This window comes from Nyctereutes procyonoides, unplaced genomic scaffold, assembly GCF_905146905.1.
Source record: "Nyctereutes procyonoides isolate TBG_1078 unplaced genomic scaffold, NYPRO_anot_genome, whole genome shotgun sequence".
Taxonomy (NCBI): Eukaryota; Metazoa; Chordata; class Mammalia; order Carnivora; family Canidae; genus Nyctereutes; species Nyctereutes procyonoides.
In genome coordinates, this window is record NW_026575159.1 from 5,033,742 (window position 1) to 5,054,297 (window position 20,556).

The window sequence follows — 20,556 nt, forward strand, 5'->3', positions numbered from 1 at the left end:
AAACTCAATTTACTGTAAATAAAAGACATTTTAAAAACCCTCAACCTACTATATTCTAATTTCAATTATTTTTTTCCATAATGTTCCTCTGTTCCAACTTCTATTACCTGTTTTATATTCATTCAGTGATTTATTCAGCAATATTTTAATAGGCACCAATGATATACTGAGCAAAGAGCACAGACTCTACCCTCTTGGTACTCATGATGCAGTGAGAAAATGGACATTAGTCAAATGTAATCACATAATATATAATGAAACTGTAATAAATGTTGGAAAGAAAAATTACTGGGTACCATGTAATGAAACAGCACTGGGTACTCATCTATGGAGTGGGGGAATTGATAAAAGTTTCAGAAATATGAGCCCAGCTAGAAAGGATAAAACAGAGTTAACTTATGAAGAAATATATCTACACACACACACACACACACACACACACACACACAGAATGAAAAGCAGGCAAAGTAGGAGGAAAAACTGGTGTTTGAAGAACCAAAAGAAGGCCAAACTGTCTGAAATACAAAGCACCATGAAGATCTGTACAAGAAAAGGATACAGATAAAGCTAGAAAACTGGGCAGGAGTTGGTCCTGAAAGGCCTCATCTTTATCAATAAACAATGTAATTCATTTAAGTTTTTTAAGCAGGAGAGTAAAGTTCAGATTTGAATTTATAAAAGATTACTTGTAACTACAACACGTAAAACAGACTGAAGCAAAGCAAGGTAAAATCCAGTGTAAATATTAATAAAAGGAAATTCACTAAAAATACAGTGGAGAGGCTAGGAGGCTGAACCCTAGCATTCAACATCAATTATAGGAAGAACTGTTAATTACAGACCCCAACAGAAGAATATTCAATAGGAAAGAATCATCAATTACAGGCTGCCACAGGGAAAAGATGTACATCACATTTCCTACAAGAAATGGGACTACACTGCAATTTAGCTAGGGAGAATTCAACATTACCCTGTACTCTTGCTTTTCTCCAGCGAACTTTCATTCTAAACAACCCCTCCCAACTTCTTCCATCTTCACCATAAAATAACATCCCTCTCCTTTCTTTGCTGGGCTTGCTGATGGTTTTACTGCAGCTTCCAGGTCCCAAATTCCAATTCTCTAATATTCCAAACAAATCCATTTTGTTGATAAAATAACTTGGCCAATTTTATTTTTAAGGTTAATACCAGGAAGATCCATTAGGAGGTTATTGCAGTCATCTTGGTAAAGGATGCCTGACTGAAGTTTGGAGGCATCTCAGGGGTAAAATCATAATTTTATCATGGATCTGATGAAGGCTGAAGAAACTGCTATTTATAATTCAAGGAAGTATTTATTTTATAAGGAACACTTAGAAATACATATTCCACTGATTAGGAGAGAAGCAACATCAATTCTTGGTTTTCTAGCACCACGGTGTGGATGAAATTCAATACTGCAAGAAATGTGCATGGTAACATGATGGCCCAAAGTACTAAGAGTAGAGAAGGATAAAACAGCTGTTTTTCTTCTGTGTGTTATATAGCAAGTACTTTACATGTTTTAAGATTAAGCTTGTCAATAATTTTTTAGGACAAGTATTACTAATTTTCATTGAAGATGAGGAGATGGGATAGAAAGGCTAGTAACTTAATAAAACTACTTGACAGTGACCAAGCTGAGTCTACAGCTCATCCTTTTTCTAATCTGTGTGGTCTCTTTGGGCTATTTTCTTCAGAGGAAGGAGATTAAAAGCTGGTGAAGAGTTGGGCTATGGTCAGGGTAAAGGGTGAAAAGAGCTATGTAATTATTGGATTTGTGTAGAGTTAACTGTAATATTTCTGTCTGCACTTAGGGTAGAAAATATGGGGAAGAGAGGTAGATGACCATGTTAATTTGTGCAGAAACATTATATAAAATAGGTTAGTGGGAGCAGTGCTCCAAATTCAGTTCTTTTGTTCTGTAAATCTTGTTACAAAACTCGTAACACAGACTTGTACAGCAGTTACACCCTATCCACAGTTTTAGTTTCGCTGTCTGCAGTTTGAGTTACCCATGTCAGCTGTGGTGCAGAAGCAGATGATCCTCCTCCTGATGTATTGTCAAAAGATAAGTAGTAGCCTAACACTACATCACAATGCCTATGTCATTCCCCTCACTTCTTGTCATCACGTAGGCATTTTATCATCTCCCATCACCAGAAGAAAGGTGAGACAATAAAATATTTGAGAGAGAGAGACCACCTTCATGTAACTTTTATGACAGTATATTGCTATAATTGTTCTATTTTATTATTAGTTATTGTTAATTTATAAGTAGGCCTAATTTATAAATTAGACTTTATTATTGGTAGGTATGTATAGGTAAAAACAGTATATATAGGGCTTAGTACTATCTGGTTGCAGATAAGGGGGTTGGTGGGCTACTGAACTCTTATTTTATGTCTATATGCAAATAGCAAGCTCAGGAACTAGGCGAAAAGAAATGGTCTAAGAAGTGGCCTTTGTAAGTTAACATTTTAATGTTATTTGCCTCTACCTCCACTTTTTTAAACTATTGTACTTTGCTATAGGTATTAGAAGCAGTGATTTTCTTGTTTCTCTTCTCCTGTCCAGGGTTAATTCTCACACAGTTGTTTACTATTCCATTCTCTTCTACCTCTTCTAGAAATAAGAGGGAAGTGTTGGGCACTCACACAAGGTTGGAAAGCATGACTGTTCCAACAGATAGAATGAAGAAAATACCTAAATTCATGAGATAATGGGTAGAGTATACAGAAAACTTTTGTTGCATTAGTGGGGAATATTAGCCCTAGACTGAGCACTGCTCCAGACCAGCCTACCGAATCATAAAACACTAAATGAATAATCTGTTTCCAGTAACTCAATTGCATCCCAGAATAAAGTTGAATATTTATAAGAACACAAATCTCTCTTCCAGCCAATGTAAAATTCAGTTTCTAGCATCCAGTCAAATATTACTGGGCTGGCAAAAAGGAAAAAAACACAAAACTGATAATGAAGAGACCAATCAATCAATAGAAGCTCAACATAACTGACAAAGAAGTTATAATCAGCAGAACAGAACATTTAAAGTTATTAAAGTATATTCCATACATTCAAAACAATAGACATGAAAATACAAAAAAGATGAAAAGAATATCCAAGATGAAAAATACACATAATGGGATTAAGAACAGATTAGATATTGCAAAAGAAAAGATTAATGAAAGTAAAACCATGAAAATAGAAATTACCCAAAATAAGACACAGGAAAAAAAGAATGTTTGAAAAAACATACAAATCAAGAGCGCTGATGAACTGGGATCAATTTTCGGCAATCTAAAAATGGGCAACCGGATTATTAAAAAAAAAAAAAATTTTAAATAATGGCTGAATACTTTCCAAACTTTAAAACTATTAAGACTCATGAAGAAAACCACAGCAAGGCACAACATAATCGAACTGCTTAAAACCAATATAAAAGAGAAAAAACACATCATGTAAAAATAATAAAGATTGGAAAACACCAGATTTCTCATCAGAAACAATTAATAACAAGAAAATTAACAGGCAACATCTTTAAAGACCAGTTGACCTTAGAATCACACAAAGGTTAGGAGCACTGACCTGTGGCACATTCAAAAATCCACATATATCTTTTGACTGTCTATAAATTAAACTATTAACAGCCTACTATTGCTCAGAAATTTCACCAATAACACAGTTAACATATATTCTGTATATTATATACTGTGTTTTTACAATAAAGCTAGAAAAAAAGAACATGCTATTAAGATAATCATAAGGAAAATACTTTTACAGTAATGTACTACTACTTATTGAAAAAAATCCACATATAAGTGGACCTGAATATTTCAATTCCACATTATTCAAGGGTCAAATGTATCGAAAAAAGAAAACATATAAACATAGAATCCTACACAGGGCAAAAAAGTCTCTCTTTTTTAAAGATTTTATTTATTTACTAGCAAGAGACACAGAGAGAGGCAGAGACATAGGCAGAGGGAGAAGCAGACTCCCTGTGGGAAGCCTGATGCAGGACTCGATCCCAGGACCCGGGGATCATGACCTGAGACAAAGACAGACACTCAACCACTGAGCCACCCAGGAGTCCCAAAAGTATCTTTTGAAAACACAAATACAACATAAAGGCCAGGAAGAAAGAAACAAGTATTCTATTTTAGGGTCTTATATTACAAGTGGTGTAAAATTATTTGAATGTATTATGTAATAAGTTAAAGATGTATATACCCTTAACCCTAAAGCAACCAGTAAAATAACAAAGAGTGATAAAAATGATTTCATGCGACGGGCTTCCAGCATGGAGCCTGCTTCTCCTCTGCCTCAATTTCTCTTTCTTTCTCTCTCTCTCTCTCTCTCTCTCTCTCTGTTTCTCATGAATAAATAAATAAAATCTTTTAAAAAAATGATTTCATAAGAAAATAATCCAAAAGAAGGTAGAAAAAAAATGGAATGAAAAATTAGGGAAAAAAAGGGAAAATTTCATCTTCCCAAAGACTGGATAGGACAAACAGAATATCCATAGCAAGATGAAAGACCTAAACTAACAAAATCAATAATCACATCAAATGTAAATAGTCTAATTAAAAGGTAGAGATTGTCAGGTTGAATAAAAAAAGACTCAACTATTTCTGCCAATAGTATATACATGTTAAATACTAAAACACAAACAGGTTAAAAGTTAAAAGATGGAAATAAATACATACACTATGGTAAGATTTAGCAAAAGAAAGCTTGAGTGACTATTTTAATATCAGATAAGGTTTCAGAGTAAAAAATATCAACAAGGATAAAGAAGGTTATTCCTTAATAATACGGTGTCAATTTATTAAAAGGACATGATAAAGTGTTTTTGCAACATAACAGAGCTTTAAAATACATGAAGATGGGCAGCCCCGGGCAGCCCCGGTGGCTCAGCGGTTTGGTGCTAGATGGTGATCCCGGAGACCCGGGGTCAGGTCCCGCGTCGGGGTCCCTGCATGGAGCCTGCTTCTCCCTCTGCCTGTGCCTGTGTCTCTGCCTCTCTCTCTCTCTCCTCTCTGTGTTTCTCATGAATAAATAAATCTTTAAAAAATATAAATAAATAAAATAAGATAAAATAAAATATATGAAGCAAAAACTGACAATACTGAAAAGAAAAAATCCACAATGATAGCCAGAGATTTCAATATCCTCTCTCACACAAGCATGAACTAAAAGTAATTATGCTGAGTAAAAGTGAGACAAAAAAGAGTACATACTGTATAATTCCATGTATATAAAACTCTAGAAAATGCAAACTAATTTATAATGACAGAGAGCACAGCAACAGTTGCTTGGGATTAAAGTGGAGGAACAGCGGGCTAGTTACAAAGGGCACCGGAACTTTTGAGGAAGAAAACAAAGTTTAATATCTTGATTATGATGAGGACTTCAGGAGTAGTGTGTATATATTTTAAAACTTGCCAACCTGTACACTTAAATACATGTAGTTTATTATCAATTATCCTAATAAGCCTATTTAATATGTGTGATATAAAATCACTTATTAATCACCAGGCATGCTCCAGCCCTTTCAAAGTAAAGCACTTAAATATGGACATTAGAACCATCGCTAACAAAACCAATAATCTTAAAAGAGAAAACAGACATTGAATGCTACAATGTATGATAAAGTCTATGATCAGGTATAATAGGAAAACAGACTACAGATTCTAATTTAAACAGATTCTGTAGTATAGATTCTAACTAGATAGTCCAGAAAGGAATCTCTGGATAAGTAGCATGTAAACCAAGATGAATGAATGGAGTATGAGTTAGCTAGGTGAAATGTAAGGGGAAAACATATACAAAGACATTTACAGAATGAAGACTCAAGGAAAAAAACATGTACAGACAGTCCCCAACTTAAAATGGTTCAATTTAGGATTTTTCAACTTTGCAAGGATGTAAAAGTGGAAACTGCACTCTGAATTTTTCCCCAAGCTAGCAATATTACAGTAGGATATTCTGGTGATGCTGGGCCATGGCAGCAAGGTACAACTCCCAGGCAGGCACGTGACTGATCATGAAGGTAAACAGCTCATTCACTTTCCGTACCCATACAACCATTCCGTACCCATACAACCATTCTGGTTTTCACTTTGTATTCAATAAGTTACATGACATTCAACATTCTATTATAAATTAGGCTTTGTGTTAGATGATTTTGCCCAACTGTAGGTTAGTACAAGTGTTGTGAGCACATTTAAGGTAGGCTAGGCTAAGCTATGATGTTATGTAGATTAGATGTATTAAATGCATTTTTCAATTTAAGATGTGTTTGTCTGTACATTACTCCATCGTAAGTCAAGGAAGATCTGTATAAGGTAAATGCCCAGAACTAGAATTGCTGGGTCAAAGAACAATCACAATTTTATAAAAAAGGGAGTTGTTTGCTTAATTTTTTTGGAATACACAGACTGACAGTTATGGTTTATGTAGCAAAGGGAACTTTAGAACAATTTACTAACATTATTTAAAACAAGAGAATAAAAATAGACCAGTACTCCAAGATTTTTGAAACCAGAGCACATCTTCATCCTCACATCCTAAATGCACAGCTTCACACACCAGTCACTAACATCTTGGTGAATTAATGTAAACTCCTTAGGGAGCATAAAAGAAACCAAGTTGCCAAGAGGAGCTCCTCAATCATACTTCACTATTTCTAGAAAAGAGTTTTTAAAAGAATTAAGCTCTCCATCCTCCTCCTCAAGTAGTAATTCTTAATGCAAGCCCCTCACACGAAGGACTGCAAAAGCCTCCAAACTGGTCTCCCTGGTCCTTCTCCTCCAATCTTCCAAATTCAGTCTCCACAGAATCTAAAATTAAACCATTCAATCTCTAAATCTCTTTCTTTTCTATACTTAAAACCCTAAATGGGACCTCATCACCTCCAACTGTACATCGCAAACACAGACTCCAAAACCAACAATGGTGAAAAGAGGAGAGACCAAGGACCATTTAGTGAGTAGTTAATAAAGCTAATGCATTTTAGAGGACTATTGTGAGAATTTGCTCTCTGCTTTTTTGATGTTAAAATATCCTTTTGTTTATGAAAGAATGGGTGAGGACATCAGTTTTTAAGAAACATCTCCACTTAGGAACTAGAGTGTATCATGCTAAGTGAAAGGAGTCAGTCATAGCAAGACAAATACCACATGATTTCACTCATGTGGTGAATTTAAAAAACAAAACATGAACATAGGAGAAGGGGGAAAAAGAGGGAGGCAAACCATAAGAGAATCTTAACTATAAAGAACAAATTGAGGGTTGCTGGAAGAGAGGTGTTCAGAGGATGGGTTATATGGGTGATGGGCACTGATAGCACCTATGATGTGACCCGGGCATTATAATAAGTAATGAATCACTAAATTCTATTCCTGAAACCAGTATTACGCTATATATTAACTAAATAGAATTTCAGTATAAACTTGAAACAAACAAACAAAAAAAGAAACATCTCCCCTTAGCAAATTAAAAAGTTGGCAAATCTTTGACAGCTGAGCTTTATTTTTTAAACATTAGGGCCCAAGAAAATGTCTGGGAAACAGTGACTTACTCCCCAGATGTGTGGATAAAGTCCACAAGACAAACAGTGCCCTCACCTATTTTTCTAAGTGGTCTCTACTTCTCCAGATTTTTTTGCTCCAGCTACACAGGGCTGCATCAGTGTCCTACACACAACTTACCCTTTTCCATTGCTCTTGCTTTCTAAGGAATGGAATGACCTCAATAACAACTCCTTCTCTTCTTCATTCACTCAATTTATTGAGCACCTACAATGCTAAGCACTAGGGACAGAGTAGTGAACAAAAGAAAATTTTACTGATACTAGGGAGCTCACAGTCTAGTAGAGGAAACAGGATACCAAATAAATAGAAAATTAAAAACTAGGATGATACTACTTTACAGAGAATGGAAGGAAGGAGAAGGGAATGGTGGGAAAGCTAGTCAATAAACTATAGTTCAGGTAAGATATAACGGATTTGGAGAAGGATAGAGGCAAGAAGTCAAACCTTGAGCTGACTATATTGCTGACAGACTGAACAGAGGGACTAAAAGAAGAAATACTTCATGACTCCAACATAAGCAACTATATATATATATACTTGCTCTAATAGTCCCAATTTTTATGCCTCCCTGAATCTATGCCCTTTGCTATGAGCTTGCTATATACTGACCTTAAAGCTTGCTTATATGACTTGTTTGGAAAAATGGGACAACAGCAAACTTATTCCAGGCAGTAGCTTGAAAAAATGCCTGTGTGCTGCTACTTTTCTCTTGGATTAAGCCTGGGCTAATGAGAGATCACACGGAGAAGAGCTAAGCAAAAGCATCTGAAATAATTTTATACTAGTCTGTAGCCAGATAACCTCCAAATTTGTGAGGAAGTATAGCCAAGATGAGGAGAGCCATCAAGCAGATGCATAACTGAACAAAGACACAAGAATGAGTCCAAGCCAACACTAGAAGAAACACCTACCCGACTTGCAGTCTTGTGAGCAACAATAATTGCCTACCGTTTTGAGCCACTGAGTTTGGGGTTGCTTTTTTTAATGCATAAACTAAACATAGTGGTACCATTTACTGACATGAGGTGGAAGAAAGAAAGGAAGGGATGAAAAACCAAGCTCCTTTTAGCTTACCCCGGTGAACTCTTACCTATCCTTCAGAACCCAACTTAAGATATCAGCTCCAGGAAGCTTTCCCAGATCCCCAGGCAGGTCTGCAAAGATACGTAAGCACTACCATTACCACTACCATTACGGTCTGTACATAACCCAATCACTGCCTTATCACAGTTTTGTAATTATGTTTATATTTTTCTTTCCAAGTAGCCAAACTGCACTTTTATGTTACCTTTTATTTTTTTTTTAAAGATTTTATTTATTTATTCATGAGAGTCAGAGAGAGAGAGAGAGAGAGAGAGAGAGAGAGAGAGAGAGAGGCAGAGACAAAGGCAGAGAGAGAAGCAGGCTCCATGCAGGGAGCCGGATGTGGGACTCGATCCCGGGTCTCCGGGTTCACGCCCTGAGCCGAAGGCAGGTGCTAAACCGCTGAGCCACCCGGGGATCCCTACAGACTGTATCTTATTCATCTTGATATCAGCTTGTAAACATGAAACAGGCTCTCAATAGATGTTTACAAACTTTATAAACACTTATTTGACAAAGTTCTTTAGATCAGTATTTCTCAATGTGTGATCCACTCACAACATGCGTCAACACCAGTAGAGGTGTGTATTAAAAACGCAAATCTGTGGGCTCCTCAACTAAAACGCTTATTATACCTCGTAAAAACAAGGGTGAATTGGTTTCGGCTAGCCTCAGATACACAAAATAGCAGAAGTGTAGGTACTAAATCAACTTGTCCTCAAAATCTTCTAGAGATGTTGTCTACCATAATGCCTTTAGTCTGACAGCACCTGGGCAACTGAAAATGCTCTGAACTGCATCGGAGTTCCTCTTCTGTGACGTGGGGCTCCGCTAGAGGAAACCCGAGCTGGGGGCCCTCCGAGGAGGCGTGGCCTCTCAACGCACACGGTTACAGAGGATGCTCGAGAGCGAAAGCAAGTCCTGCCTGAGCCTTCTCCGCAGCAGCCCAGGCCAGGGACCGACAGGCGGCCGGGGCCCAGGCAGCGCCGCGAGCCGCAGGACGGACCTTGGAGCCCGGGCCCGCCCAGGGTCTAGCTACCTAAGAGCCGCGCGGGAGACTCCCACTGGGTTCCGGGATGGGCGTCGGTCTCCAGAAGCGGCCCATCCGGGTCCACCCCAGCCCGACCGGCCGGACGGAAGGCCCCGGACGCCTTGCTCGCCCAAATCAGGAAGGAAGAAAATGAGGGAAGGGTCCGGCCGCTGGCAGCCGAAAGGGGAAGAACTAGAGTGCCAGGGGGCGCCGCCGCTTCCCACCTGCGTCAAGCTCCAGCTGGTAACAGGGCAGAGGCTCGAGGGAGAGCTTGTAACCCTCGAAACGGGGATCCAGCAGAGGTCTCTTCACGCGCAGAGAGCAATTAGCGGCCACCTCCATAGCCTTCCTGGGTCGCAGCGAGAGAATTAATAAAGCTCTTGTTGAAAGGTCCGCGCTTCGCTCGTAGCGCCGAGGCTCGCAGGCGGCGTGGTTCCCATCCCAGAAAACACTGCGCGGTGCGGGATGCCTTCTGGGAAATGTAGTGTCCAAGGGAAAGTCGACTCTGTTGCATGTCGGGCTATGTAGTTTTTTGGAGCCCTAACGCCCCAGCGACAGCGTGGGCTGGACTCTCTTACCCAGAGGGCTGAGCTACCAGGAGGCGGCCCGCGCTGGTTAAATTCTCACATTTATAGGCAGGGGAGCGAGACCCCGCCCCGGAAATGCGTGTTTTAGCTTTCTGTGTGCTTAGGTGCCCGAGCTACTGAGGGTCTAGGTCCGGGCAGCCGAAGAGTGTGGTAGGTAACGGTCGTCAGCGCAAGGGTCATTTCGTCGCTGGGAAGGGACGGCCCTCGCCCGCGGTGATGGTGGTGAGCTATGCCCGTGGTCCTCAGGGCCGGGACCCGGGCCCAGCCCAGGCTCCTTTCGATGTGCTGTCTTTCGTTAGCTTCCCCGACCCGCGCTCGCGGGCCTGTAGGGCTCTCCGACAGGGCGTGCAACCGGAGTTGGCCTGAAGCCAGTCCACGCTTTGTTTTCTGGCTCCTCCCCTCCCGCCTCTCCCGCTGTCTCCGCCCTATTCTATTTTCCCAAAGAATGTCTGAACTGGGAGGGATCCCCTAGCGCCCTCGTTTTACCAGTGAGAAAACTGAGGCCTTTTAAGAATTGACTTGCCCAAGGTCACTATCCGTATTTTAGGGGCCAAGGCGAGATCAGGTTCAATATTCTAGGAATGGTACCGATTAGACATTAGAATTATTTTGAAAACGTTAGCCTCCAGCTACAAGCAAACATTTCTCAGCCCTTTCTCGACCCTTCCTTTTTCCTGTTGCACTCAAAAAAAAATTTTTTTTTTTCCCAACTCAAAACTCAGTTGCCAGTCTTGAGTTTTCATATAGGCGAGACGGGACACAGCAAAAGTGGTCCCAAGTTAGTGACAAATTATCTGCAGTAATGTTAGCTTGTTGCAGCTGTTACATTCTAACCTTCCTCTCCTTTCTACGTCACTTTGATTTTGGTTGTCTTTTTTCACTGAAAATTGAGAGTTTTCTAAATTAGGAGTTAGTTTGAGATTTGTTTTTCCCTTTATTCCACCAGCAAGCTTCGATGAAGAGCACACACAAGCACATACGCAGAGTTAGTTTGGCAGTTGTAGAATTCTGGGCACACCCTACAGAAAAAAAAAAAAAAAAAAGTAAAGCACTTTGAACCTAATCTGGAAATTTCATTTTTCACCAACAGTGCTTAATCTTGAATTACTCTCTAGGTTATATGGCTTCCCCGAAATTTTGAATGCAGTTAAGGTGCAGGAATGATAAGCAGTTACGATGTGCTGTTAAAAGTGTGTTGAGACTGCTGGGCTCAAAGTACATGAGTTCAAATCCTGTCCTCACCACTTGCTATCTTGGTGCCTCAGTTTTCTCAATTGTAAAATACGAATTGTGTTAATAATTCTTACATGAAAGAATAAGTTTTGGGAATTAAATGGAGGAAAAAAAACCCAACCCCTGTGTTAGCCCAATACCGGGCACATAAGTATTGCATAAATGATACGATAAATATCATTATCCAAAGACTCATTAATAAAGGGTATATGGCGGAGGAAAATTGTAAAGTGAATTAATCAGTATGACTTCTTGGGATGCAGTGACCAATATTAAGAGTAATGACATTTTTAACACACTGTTGAAATTTATCACCCCCTCAGTTGATAGGATGTTAAGTATATTAGGATGCTTACCTAGAGGGTTTAGAAGAAAATGCTTTTTATGTGTTCTGTATCTGAAAATACATGTTGATGTTCAGGTTAGCAAGATGAACAAAGATGCGCAGATGAGAGCAGCGATTAACCAAAAGTTGATAGAAACTGGAGAAAGAGAACGGTAAGCAAGAGATTGTGTTAATAAATGACATTTAACATCTTTAAATTATAGTTATGTTATATGTAATAAGAGTCTAAATATCAAGGAACAAAACTGATGTCAGTGGAAGGAATTACAGCAAATAGAGATTATCAGAAGTTTCAATTCCTAACTTCTAAAAAAACAGGTCTGCTCAGTATTTCATTACTTAAAGGAAAGTGAGTCATCTAGAAAGGTGAACAAGAAATGACTCTTTCTCAAAGAATGTATAATCTAATAGAAAAGAAAAAATACCCAAATAACTGCAATTAAAAACATAATGGTACCCAGTTTTAACAGGGAGAAAATATGGTAGAACCAGTTCAGTTACTACACTCTTAACCTCAGAGCAGCGTGTGTGGTGTTCCTACTCCCTGAAACATTCGTCTTCCCTGATCTTTTCGTCTACTTCATCTTTCAGGTTTTAGTTTAAACATCACCTCTTCTAGGAATCTATTTAGTCCCAGATACCTTGTTCTATCTCAGCATTTAATCACATTGTATTATATCCACTTGCTTTGCTTGTTTGTGTCCTTCAATATAATCTAGGTCCTTGACAGTAGAAATACCGGTGTATCCCTAAGCATCATCCCTAGCACATAATTAGCCAAATAAATATTTGAAGAATGAACAGGTTTGGAAGTATTAAACAGAGAGTCAGGAATCAAGAAAGGCTTCCAGAAACAGGATGAAGAATTGCATAAGAAAAATACAAAGAAGGAACTGGAGGGATTTTTGAATTCTATGGTGGGGTTAAGGTAATCAATTACAAAATAGTAAAAGAGGTACTTCAGCTCGGGGAGAAAGATTAGCAGTTCTTTCAGCCAATAAAGGACAGAAGACGTTCTAGACAGATGGAACAGAATGTGCAGTCACAGAGGTGTGTTACAACATCATACTGTTCTGAGGAACTACAGAATTAAAGCTAGCAGGTAAAGTGTGAGAGTGATGTTGCTGGAACAGTGGACAGGAGGAATGGATTTTGTAGAAGTCCAAATTCTTTCATTTTAAATGATAGAACTCAGAAACTGGCTTAACCAATGGAAATATATAAGCTCATCTAACTACAAAGTTTAGGGCTTAAAGTTGCATCTGTCTCCACTGGGTCCAGGCACTCAAAATTGTTACCAAGTATATGTCTTTCTTTTTCTTTCTCAGCTCAGTTTTCCTCTGTGTTGGCTTTATTCTCAAGCAGACTCTACCCACCAGGTGGCAAAGATTAGCAGTTCAGAATTCATATCCCTCTGGCTCAGACTACCTTTCTCCTAGTAGTTCCAGCAAAGTACCTGGCGTGATTACCATCTTACTTAGGTACATAGGCCAGTTATGGTCAACCTGGCCTAGGACTCATTTCGATTGTTGGAACCCTATGCAGATTTCTTACACTACAAGTGGTGTCAAAGAAAGGTCAGGAAAGTGGGTGATGGATTTGCAGAAACATCTGTTGTTGACTTTATCCTTGGGTGGTGGGAGTCATTAAAAGATTCTGAGAAAGGGGATGACTACAATCTCATTTGCTCTTTAGGAATATTAGGCTGGCAATGTGGAAGATAGACTTGAAGGGTTAGAGGTCGATTACAGAAGAATGTGTTAGATTGTATCAAATTAAAAATGTAAAACAGCAAAAATGGAAGGGAGAACTTACAATTTGTTAAAGTAAAAGCAGCCCTCCATGTGAGAAATGAGGAAGACGACATCCAGAACAATGCCTTGGGGAACTGAGAGAATATAGTATTGGCAGTAATGAATAAAGGGGATTATTTATTATTGGTTGTTTATTCATTCATACAATTTAAAATTACTTAGGTTCTGCCATATGCTATGTCCTGTTAAAGTGCTAGAGATGGAGTAGTGAACAAAATAAAGTCTGTTCTTTCATGGAGCTTACGTTCTAATGGGAGAAGATGGACAATAAGTCTGTATTATGTAGGCAGTGATAAGTTCTAGAGGAAAAATAAAACTGAGAATAATGAGATGTGTATCTGAGGCAGAGAAAAATAAAGAAGGTTTCACTGATAAGAGGTCAAAGATAGGAAGGAATGAGGGGTCTCCCAAGAGCCAAGAACCCAAGATAGGAGCTTGCCTGGCATTTTGAGGACCACAAGGAGGCTCATGAGCCCTCTATAAATTAGGTGAGGGGAAGAAGAGATAAAGTCAGAAGCATAGCTGAGGAGGAGGAATATCATGGAGGGTTATTTAGGCTGTAGCATAGAGTTGGAATTTTTAAGTAAGTTGGGAAGCCACCAAACCGTTTTGGGAAGAGGAAAGAGAGCAACGTATATAAAGAAGGGAGCAGGAGGACAAGTTAGAGGCTTTGGTAACAGTCCAGTCAAGAGAAGAAGATGGCTTGGACTAAGGGAGCAAAAACAAAGATGATGAAAAACATTTGGATTGTAGTGTATACTTAGAACTAGAACCAATAGGAATTGCTTCTATGGATTATATGTATAGTGTTAACAGAGTTGCTGAGTGAAGGATGCTAAATTTTCTAGCTTGAGGAACCAGGATGGACAATGGCATTCTGAAAGGAAGAATAGGTTGAGGTGGAGAGAGGCAGGATTTGGGTTGGCCCTATTAAGGTGGAAAGACCTAATTAAATACCCAGATAGAAGTGTCACATAATGAATTTGGGGGGAATATTATTGAAAGAGAAGTGGTTTAGTTTGGGACATGACATGTTCATGCTGAGAAGTGATTTAGGTTGAAGATTAAGGATTTCCAAGAGTTGAGCATGGAAAAAGGACAAGAAAAGAAAATACTTTGTTACACCCTTTTTCTGCCATTAGTTGCGATACACACCATTTAATTTCTTTCTTTCTTTTTTTTTTTTTTTTTTTTTTACCAGCTGGAGGAAAAAAGATACTGCCAATTAAATTGTGATAGGCATACCAATTACTGAATTTTTGAAATGTGGGGAAAAACCAGTCTTAGAGTCAATTAAATACCATATTTAGTATATAATTTAGAAGGTTATTGGAAAAAAGGGGAAAGTTTTTGAGGTTAGAAAGGGATATGATGGGGAAGTAAGAGAATGAAAGGATAAGAATCTGTAGTCAAAGAATAGATTTTGGAGTTTGAAACCTTCGAGGTGTGCTGCTTCAATTCAAGCTCAACTAATACTATTTAGAAGTTGTCACAAGACCCATAATATTACTGTTGGTGGAAGTAGAAAGTGTATGAGAAGGCCAGAGAGTGGAGAGTTTCTTGAGAATTATTGTGCCCTATCTACATACTTAATTTTACTGATGATGAAAATGAAGTCCAGAGTTCAAATGACTTGCGTAAGACCAAAGAATTATTTAGTAATAGAACTAAGATTAGATCACAGTTAAAATTTTTGTGATTAGAAGGCAGCCAATTTTTAATTGAACATTTGAACTTTTGCTTCAAACATTCCTGTCTAAAATACTGTACCTTGTTGTAGTTTAATATGAAAACATTTCTTTTTCAACAGCCTCAAAGAGTTGCTGAGAGCTAAATTAATTGAATGTGGCTGGAAGGACCAGTTGAAGGCACACTGTAAAGGTAATCAGTTTCATTTACAAGATAAGCTAATTCTATTGTTCTTGTTGGCTTGGGGTTCATTAGAAAAATAATAGGCAGTATTTTAAGATCTATTGACTGCCTAACTAATTTTAAACAAATACAAAATATAATCTCCTGGTAGTGATTGCCCCATCTCCTTTTGATAAGACATAATTCCTAAATCTGTAGAAATTTTCATTGTATTTTTCTTAAAACAAGTGAGGTAAGATTTTTTCTGGCATCAAAGTATGCGTTCGACCTTCTTCAGTGTGCCTATTCAAAGTAAACATTAGTTATTCCTCTGTTTTAACTTTATAACAAATTGAATACTTTATGATTGGCAGATTCTATAGGAATTATATCTCCTGGCTTTACAGTGTTAAAAAAAATTACTTAGAAAAGCTCTTAGGTTATTCTACTTATTTTTTTAAAATGTAGAATAGAAGCTTGTTAAATTACTAGGTATTGATGCTGCTGCCGGATAGATTATACATGTCTCGAAGATGAGCCTCCTTTTCTGGCTTGGCTTTGGTATAATGGAATTCTGGATATTTTCAATGAACTCCCATTATATAGTCATGGTTTCTACAATTAATGATAATAGAGAATATTTATATTACCAATCCTAAGAAGGCAGTGTGGCAAATTAGAAAAAGCATAGATTTTGAGGTCATACAGACCTTCACTGGAAAAGACTAGAGCTGGATTTCAGCTCACTTTTGGATGAGTTATCTAATCTTTAAGACTCAGTTGGGTCACTTGTAAGTGGAAAAATGCCCAACCCATTAGATTGTTGTGAATATCAAATGCTTTTAATTAATCACCCAGCACATAATAACGTTTCAGTAAATGTTAACTCCTTACCCTCTTCTCTTTCCTTTGGCCCAGCCTAGAGAAGAGAAAGGAACAAAAGGAGTTATTCTGTACTTTAATTCTGGGCTATGAAATTACAAGTTAGACTCAAATAATAGCTTTTTCCTCTTTCCATACATATTCAACAGGTGGTATGGTTATGGTGAAATAAGATATGTATAGTTAAAGATTTCCAGCTTCTTACACATGTTAGATTTGACCTTATAGTCACATTCATTCTAATTGTTAAAATTGTTAAGTTACAGGTTATTTAGCTGAGAGATGAACAGGCTTTTAAGATTTTGATCTGGTGAATAGTTAATGTGTTTAAGGTTGAACTAAATCTTCATTAGAAAAGAAAAAAAGAAGTATCCTCTTTTTTTTTTTAAGACCAGTCTGCACTCTAAAAACATGATCTTAACCCTTCCTCTATGAAAATCTTTCTTACAGATAATGATTTTAAATGATATGATTTGTTTTTTGCTTTTGCATAAGAGGTAATTAAAGAAAAAGGACTAGAACACGTTACTGTTGATGACTTGGTGGCTGAAATCACACCAAAAGGCAGAGGTAAGGAATTATACGGAATGAAACGTGTGCTGAAGACATTTTTTTTCTCTCTCTTGCTGGTTCAACTTTTCTTTTTTTTTACAGGGAAAAACAACCTTTCCAAAATTATTGGGTACTCATTGGGAAAGATTATAATTGCCTACCTGCCTCTCTAGCATAGTCTTGAGTAATAAATGAGATGAGAGGTATAAAATGTTTTTGCACTCTAAAACAGTATACAAAAGTAAGTTGATAATGGTTGTTAAGATAGATAATTTTTAAAGTTTGGGATTTTGTAGAGGCGAGTATTACCTAAAGCTAGAATTTATAAATTTTATTAAGTATGGCCTGATTTCACTTGAATATTTAATAATTCAAAGTTTTACTCCAGCCCCAGAATCAATGCTCTGCTGTTGCTTTTCTTTTTGAAAATAAGTAAAGCCCTGTCTTCTTAAGTGTCTAAATTAAGAATTTGGTAGTTCTAAAACTTCATATTCAGGGTAACCTATATTTAAAATTCACACTACCATCATCTTCATTTCCTTACAGAAGACAAAAGAAAAAGAGGAAATACTATATTAACATTGATTATATGTAATAAATATTAAGTTAGGAATTACATTACATTGTTAGCTAGTTGTGGCTACATTCTTTTATTTTTTGAAGGGTTTCTTTTGGTAATTTTAAGTGGAAGCAGATAAATTAGATGATCCATTACTTCTTTTTCACATAGAAGTAGTAAAAAGAATCCAAGTGTAAAAAAGTTTGAAAATTATTACAAGAAAATACTAATTCTCTAAACTACTTGCTAGGAAAGAGCTACAGAATCCCGTGGTCCTTTCCAGCCATCTGTAGGCCTGCTTACACCTAAAAAAACAGGACTTTTTCATCAAGCATGTCTCAGGGATAGAAAAACAAAACACAGTATTTATAGCTCCCTGCATGAATTTACATTTTTTTTTAAGATTTTATTTATTCATGAGAGATACAGAGAGAGAGGGGCAGAGGCATAGATATAGGCAGAGGGAAAAGCAGGTTCCCTGCAGGGAACTCAATATGGGACTCAATCTCAGGACCCCGGGATCACACCCTGAGCCAAAGGCAGATGCTCAAACCACTGAGCCTCCCAGGTGTCCCTGAATTTACATTTTAAAATAATTATATCTGATTTCTTTTTCTTTCCTTCTGTAATTTATGCTTCAACTATTAACATTTTGGAGCTGGTTATACAGGGTAGAAATTTCCTTTGCTTCTCCTTTAACACTCATATCTTGGACATTTCGATCCCTTATAGTGCCACTGCTAGAAAATGGGCAAATAGGGAACAGAGAAATAAAAATAAATGTTTTATGTTCTTAGTCTCCTTTTATAGCCAGAAGTATTTATTTTTTTTATTTTTTATTTTTTTAACTAAAATATAGAATTGATCTTTTTTTAGTGTGCACTTCTATGAATTTTATTCACATGTACAGATTCATGTAATTGCCCTCTTCCCCTCCAAAAAACTCCCTCAAGCTATCCTTTTATAGTCACACCTTATCCCTAACTCCAAGGCAACTGATCTATACTCCATCACCGTAATTTTTATTAAGTGTGTTTAATATACATACTGATCACATTTCCAGTGGTCTTGAATTAATTATGTAGCTTTTATTTCTAGCAAGCTTAAACTAGGCAATCTGTAAATAGGAGTATGTGTCTTACTTAATTTGTGTACTTATTTGTGGAATTCAGTGTACAATTACTGAACTGTATCTGAAGTTTTCATTTCCTTTGGATACAAACAAGTAGCATTAGAAGTTTTAGTGAATTTCCTATTGTCCTTATTTATTAGTAGCCAAGAAAGGAAAAACAATCGTGTAGTTTGTTTATTGATATTTAATTGTAATATAAAATTACAAGGCAAGGCTCTAATTAAAATTCCAAAGAGCAGGGCTTTTTACAATTTTTTAATTTTTTAGTGATACTCTGAATATTTAATAGTCAAATGGTTCAAAATTAAAAAAGTAAAAATACCACAAATGTAACTCCTGTTGCAATTTTTGCATTTTTGCTGAGTCAGAGTATGTGCACATATTTCAATATGTATTGCCAAATTATCTTCCTCAAAATGTGGTACCGATTTTATGTTTTCTACCAGCTAATATAAGAGAGCCAGTTTTCCCTCAGTCTTGCCAACAAGGGATATTACTGACCTTTGGTATTTTGGTCAACATGATTGGTAAAACATGCTGTCTGAATGTGGTTTTGATGCACATTTCAGCTATGAAGTTAAACCCCTTTTATGTTCAAGAACTGTGTTTTACCTTTTCTTCATCTTTTTTTGGTCATTATTAGTCTGATCTTTTTCTTATGAATTGGAGAAATTGTGTAGTAAGAGATCAGCCCATTTCTGTAAGAGTGTTTTCCCACTTTCTGTCTTTTGCCTTTGTTTATTGTGATTTTGACCAACTTATTAAATTGTCATTGTTGCTTTTATATCAGATTTATTCATCTGTTATAACTCTCTGTATTTCAAAAAGGCCTTTTCCACTCCTGGTTTAAAGAATTTTCCCATGTTTTTTTCTCATCAATGTGCAGTATATTTAGGTATTGGATGGATAATTTACTCAAATAATGAATTGCAGATATACTTTATTTTTTCAGATGTCTTTACCTCTCTTTCTTTTTTGAAGCATATGGGTTATTCATGAAATTATTGTTAATTCTGAATGAAATATCAAATACCAATTTGACATATATTAATTAGAATCTTCTTACTCTTATATCTTTATTTTTATATTTCAGCCCTGGTACCTGACAGTGTAAAGAAGGAGCTCCTACAAAGAATAAGAACATTCCTTGCTCAGCATGCCAGCCTTTAAGATTGAATTAGATTGTGTTGTTTTGTGGTTTTATTTCTGAAAGTAAAACTTGCCATAAATTAGGAATCAATTTCCCAAATAAAATCCTTTTTTGTATGATGGTATACAGTTTTCAGTAATGATGTATACATTGTATTGATTTTTTTCCCTAAATGTGTTATTTTAATAAATATCTCATGAATGAGCTTGAAGTTTCCTTGGATTGGAATAAAAGGGACTTTATTAATAATATACCAGATTTGTTGAGAGGAAAATTCAGCAATTAATGCAGTTTAAGTGTTAAGTATGTACATATATCTGTGCTAACAACTGAGGAGAAGTAAGCAGGCTCTTCTTACTGTCTGGATGTGGTGTATTCCTCTTTTGAATCTCTATGATATTTTATAATACATGTCCCATCTTGTACTACAGATGTCTTATTTCTGCTTTGTTATAAATGCTGAGGGTTGGGACTGGGTCTTACTCATCTTTATGTGCCTTCCTTATTCCTCAAAGAATTTATCATCTTAATGGAAGAGAGAACATTTGCAAACTGGCTCCATACCAAGCTCCTCTCACATATTCTACTCATCTGAACTTTGAGAGCAGAAAACTCTAAATTGCATCCCCACATACTAAGGTCAAGAAAGAACTTAATGGGAAATAATCTCCACCTGTAGCTTTACTCTGACATCAAGATTGCCAAATCCAATGGACTC

The 20,556-nt window shown here is 37.0% G+C and overlaps 2 protein-coding genes across 4 annotated transcripts in view; one reads left to right on the plus strand and one right to left on the minus strand.

Moving 5' to 3' along the window:
- NUDCD1 (NudC domain containing 1) overlaps nt 1–10,291 on the minus strand; it is an 80,901-nt gene extending 70,610 nt beyond the window's left edge. The window contains exons 1-2 of one of the 2 annotated variants that reach the window (XM_055314407.1): nt 9,957–10,087; nt 8,710–8,773 (exon numbers count right to left, since the gene is read on the minus strand). Coding sequence is in view for 1 of the 2 variants with exons in the window: in XM_055314406.1 (XP_055170381.1) it covers nt 9,957–10,074 (118 nt within the window). In the remaining variant the exon portion in view is untranslated. Of the gene's footprint in view, nt 1–8,709; nt 8,774–9,956 lie in introns of both variants that reach the window. The other variant, XM_055314406.1, reaches the window with a different exon arrangement.
- Nucleotides 10,292–10,396: 105 nt separating this feature from the next.
- Nucleotides 10,397–20,043, plus strand: ENY2 (ENY2 transcription and export complex 2 subunit). Of its 2 annotated transcripts, none has more exons than XM_055314409.1 (5): nt 10,397–10,469; nt 11,974–12,050; nt 15,523–15,593; nt 16,941–17,015; nt 19,782–20,043. In XM_055314409.1, the coding sequence occupies exons 2-5, from the start codon at nt 11,983–11,985 to the stop codon at nt 19,856–19,858; spliced, it is 291 nt and encodes a 96-aa protein (XP_055170384.1). In that variant the 5' UTR covers nt 10,397–10,469; nt 11,974–11,982; the 3' UTR covers nt 19,859–20,043. The 2 variants fall into 2 exon arrangements, with proteins under 2 accessions (XP_055170384.1, XP_055170383.1); XM_055314408.1 differs by having other exon boundaries at nt 10,400–10,541.
- Nucleotides 20,044–20,556: the final 513 nt, after the last annotated feature.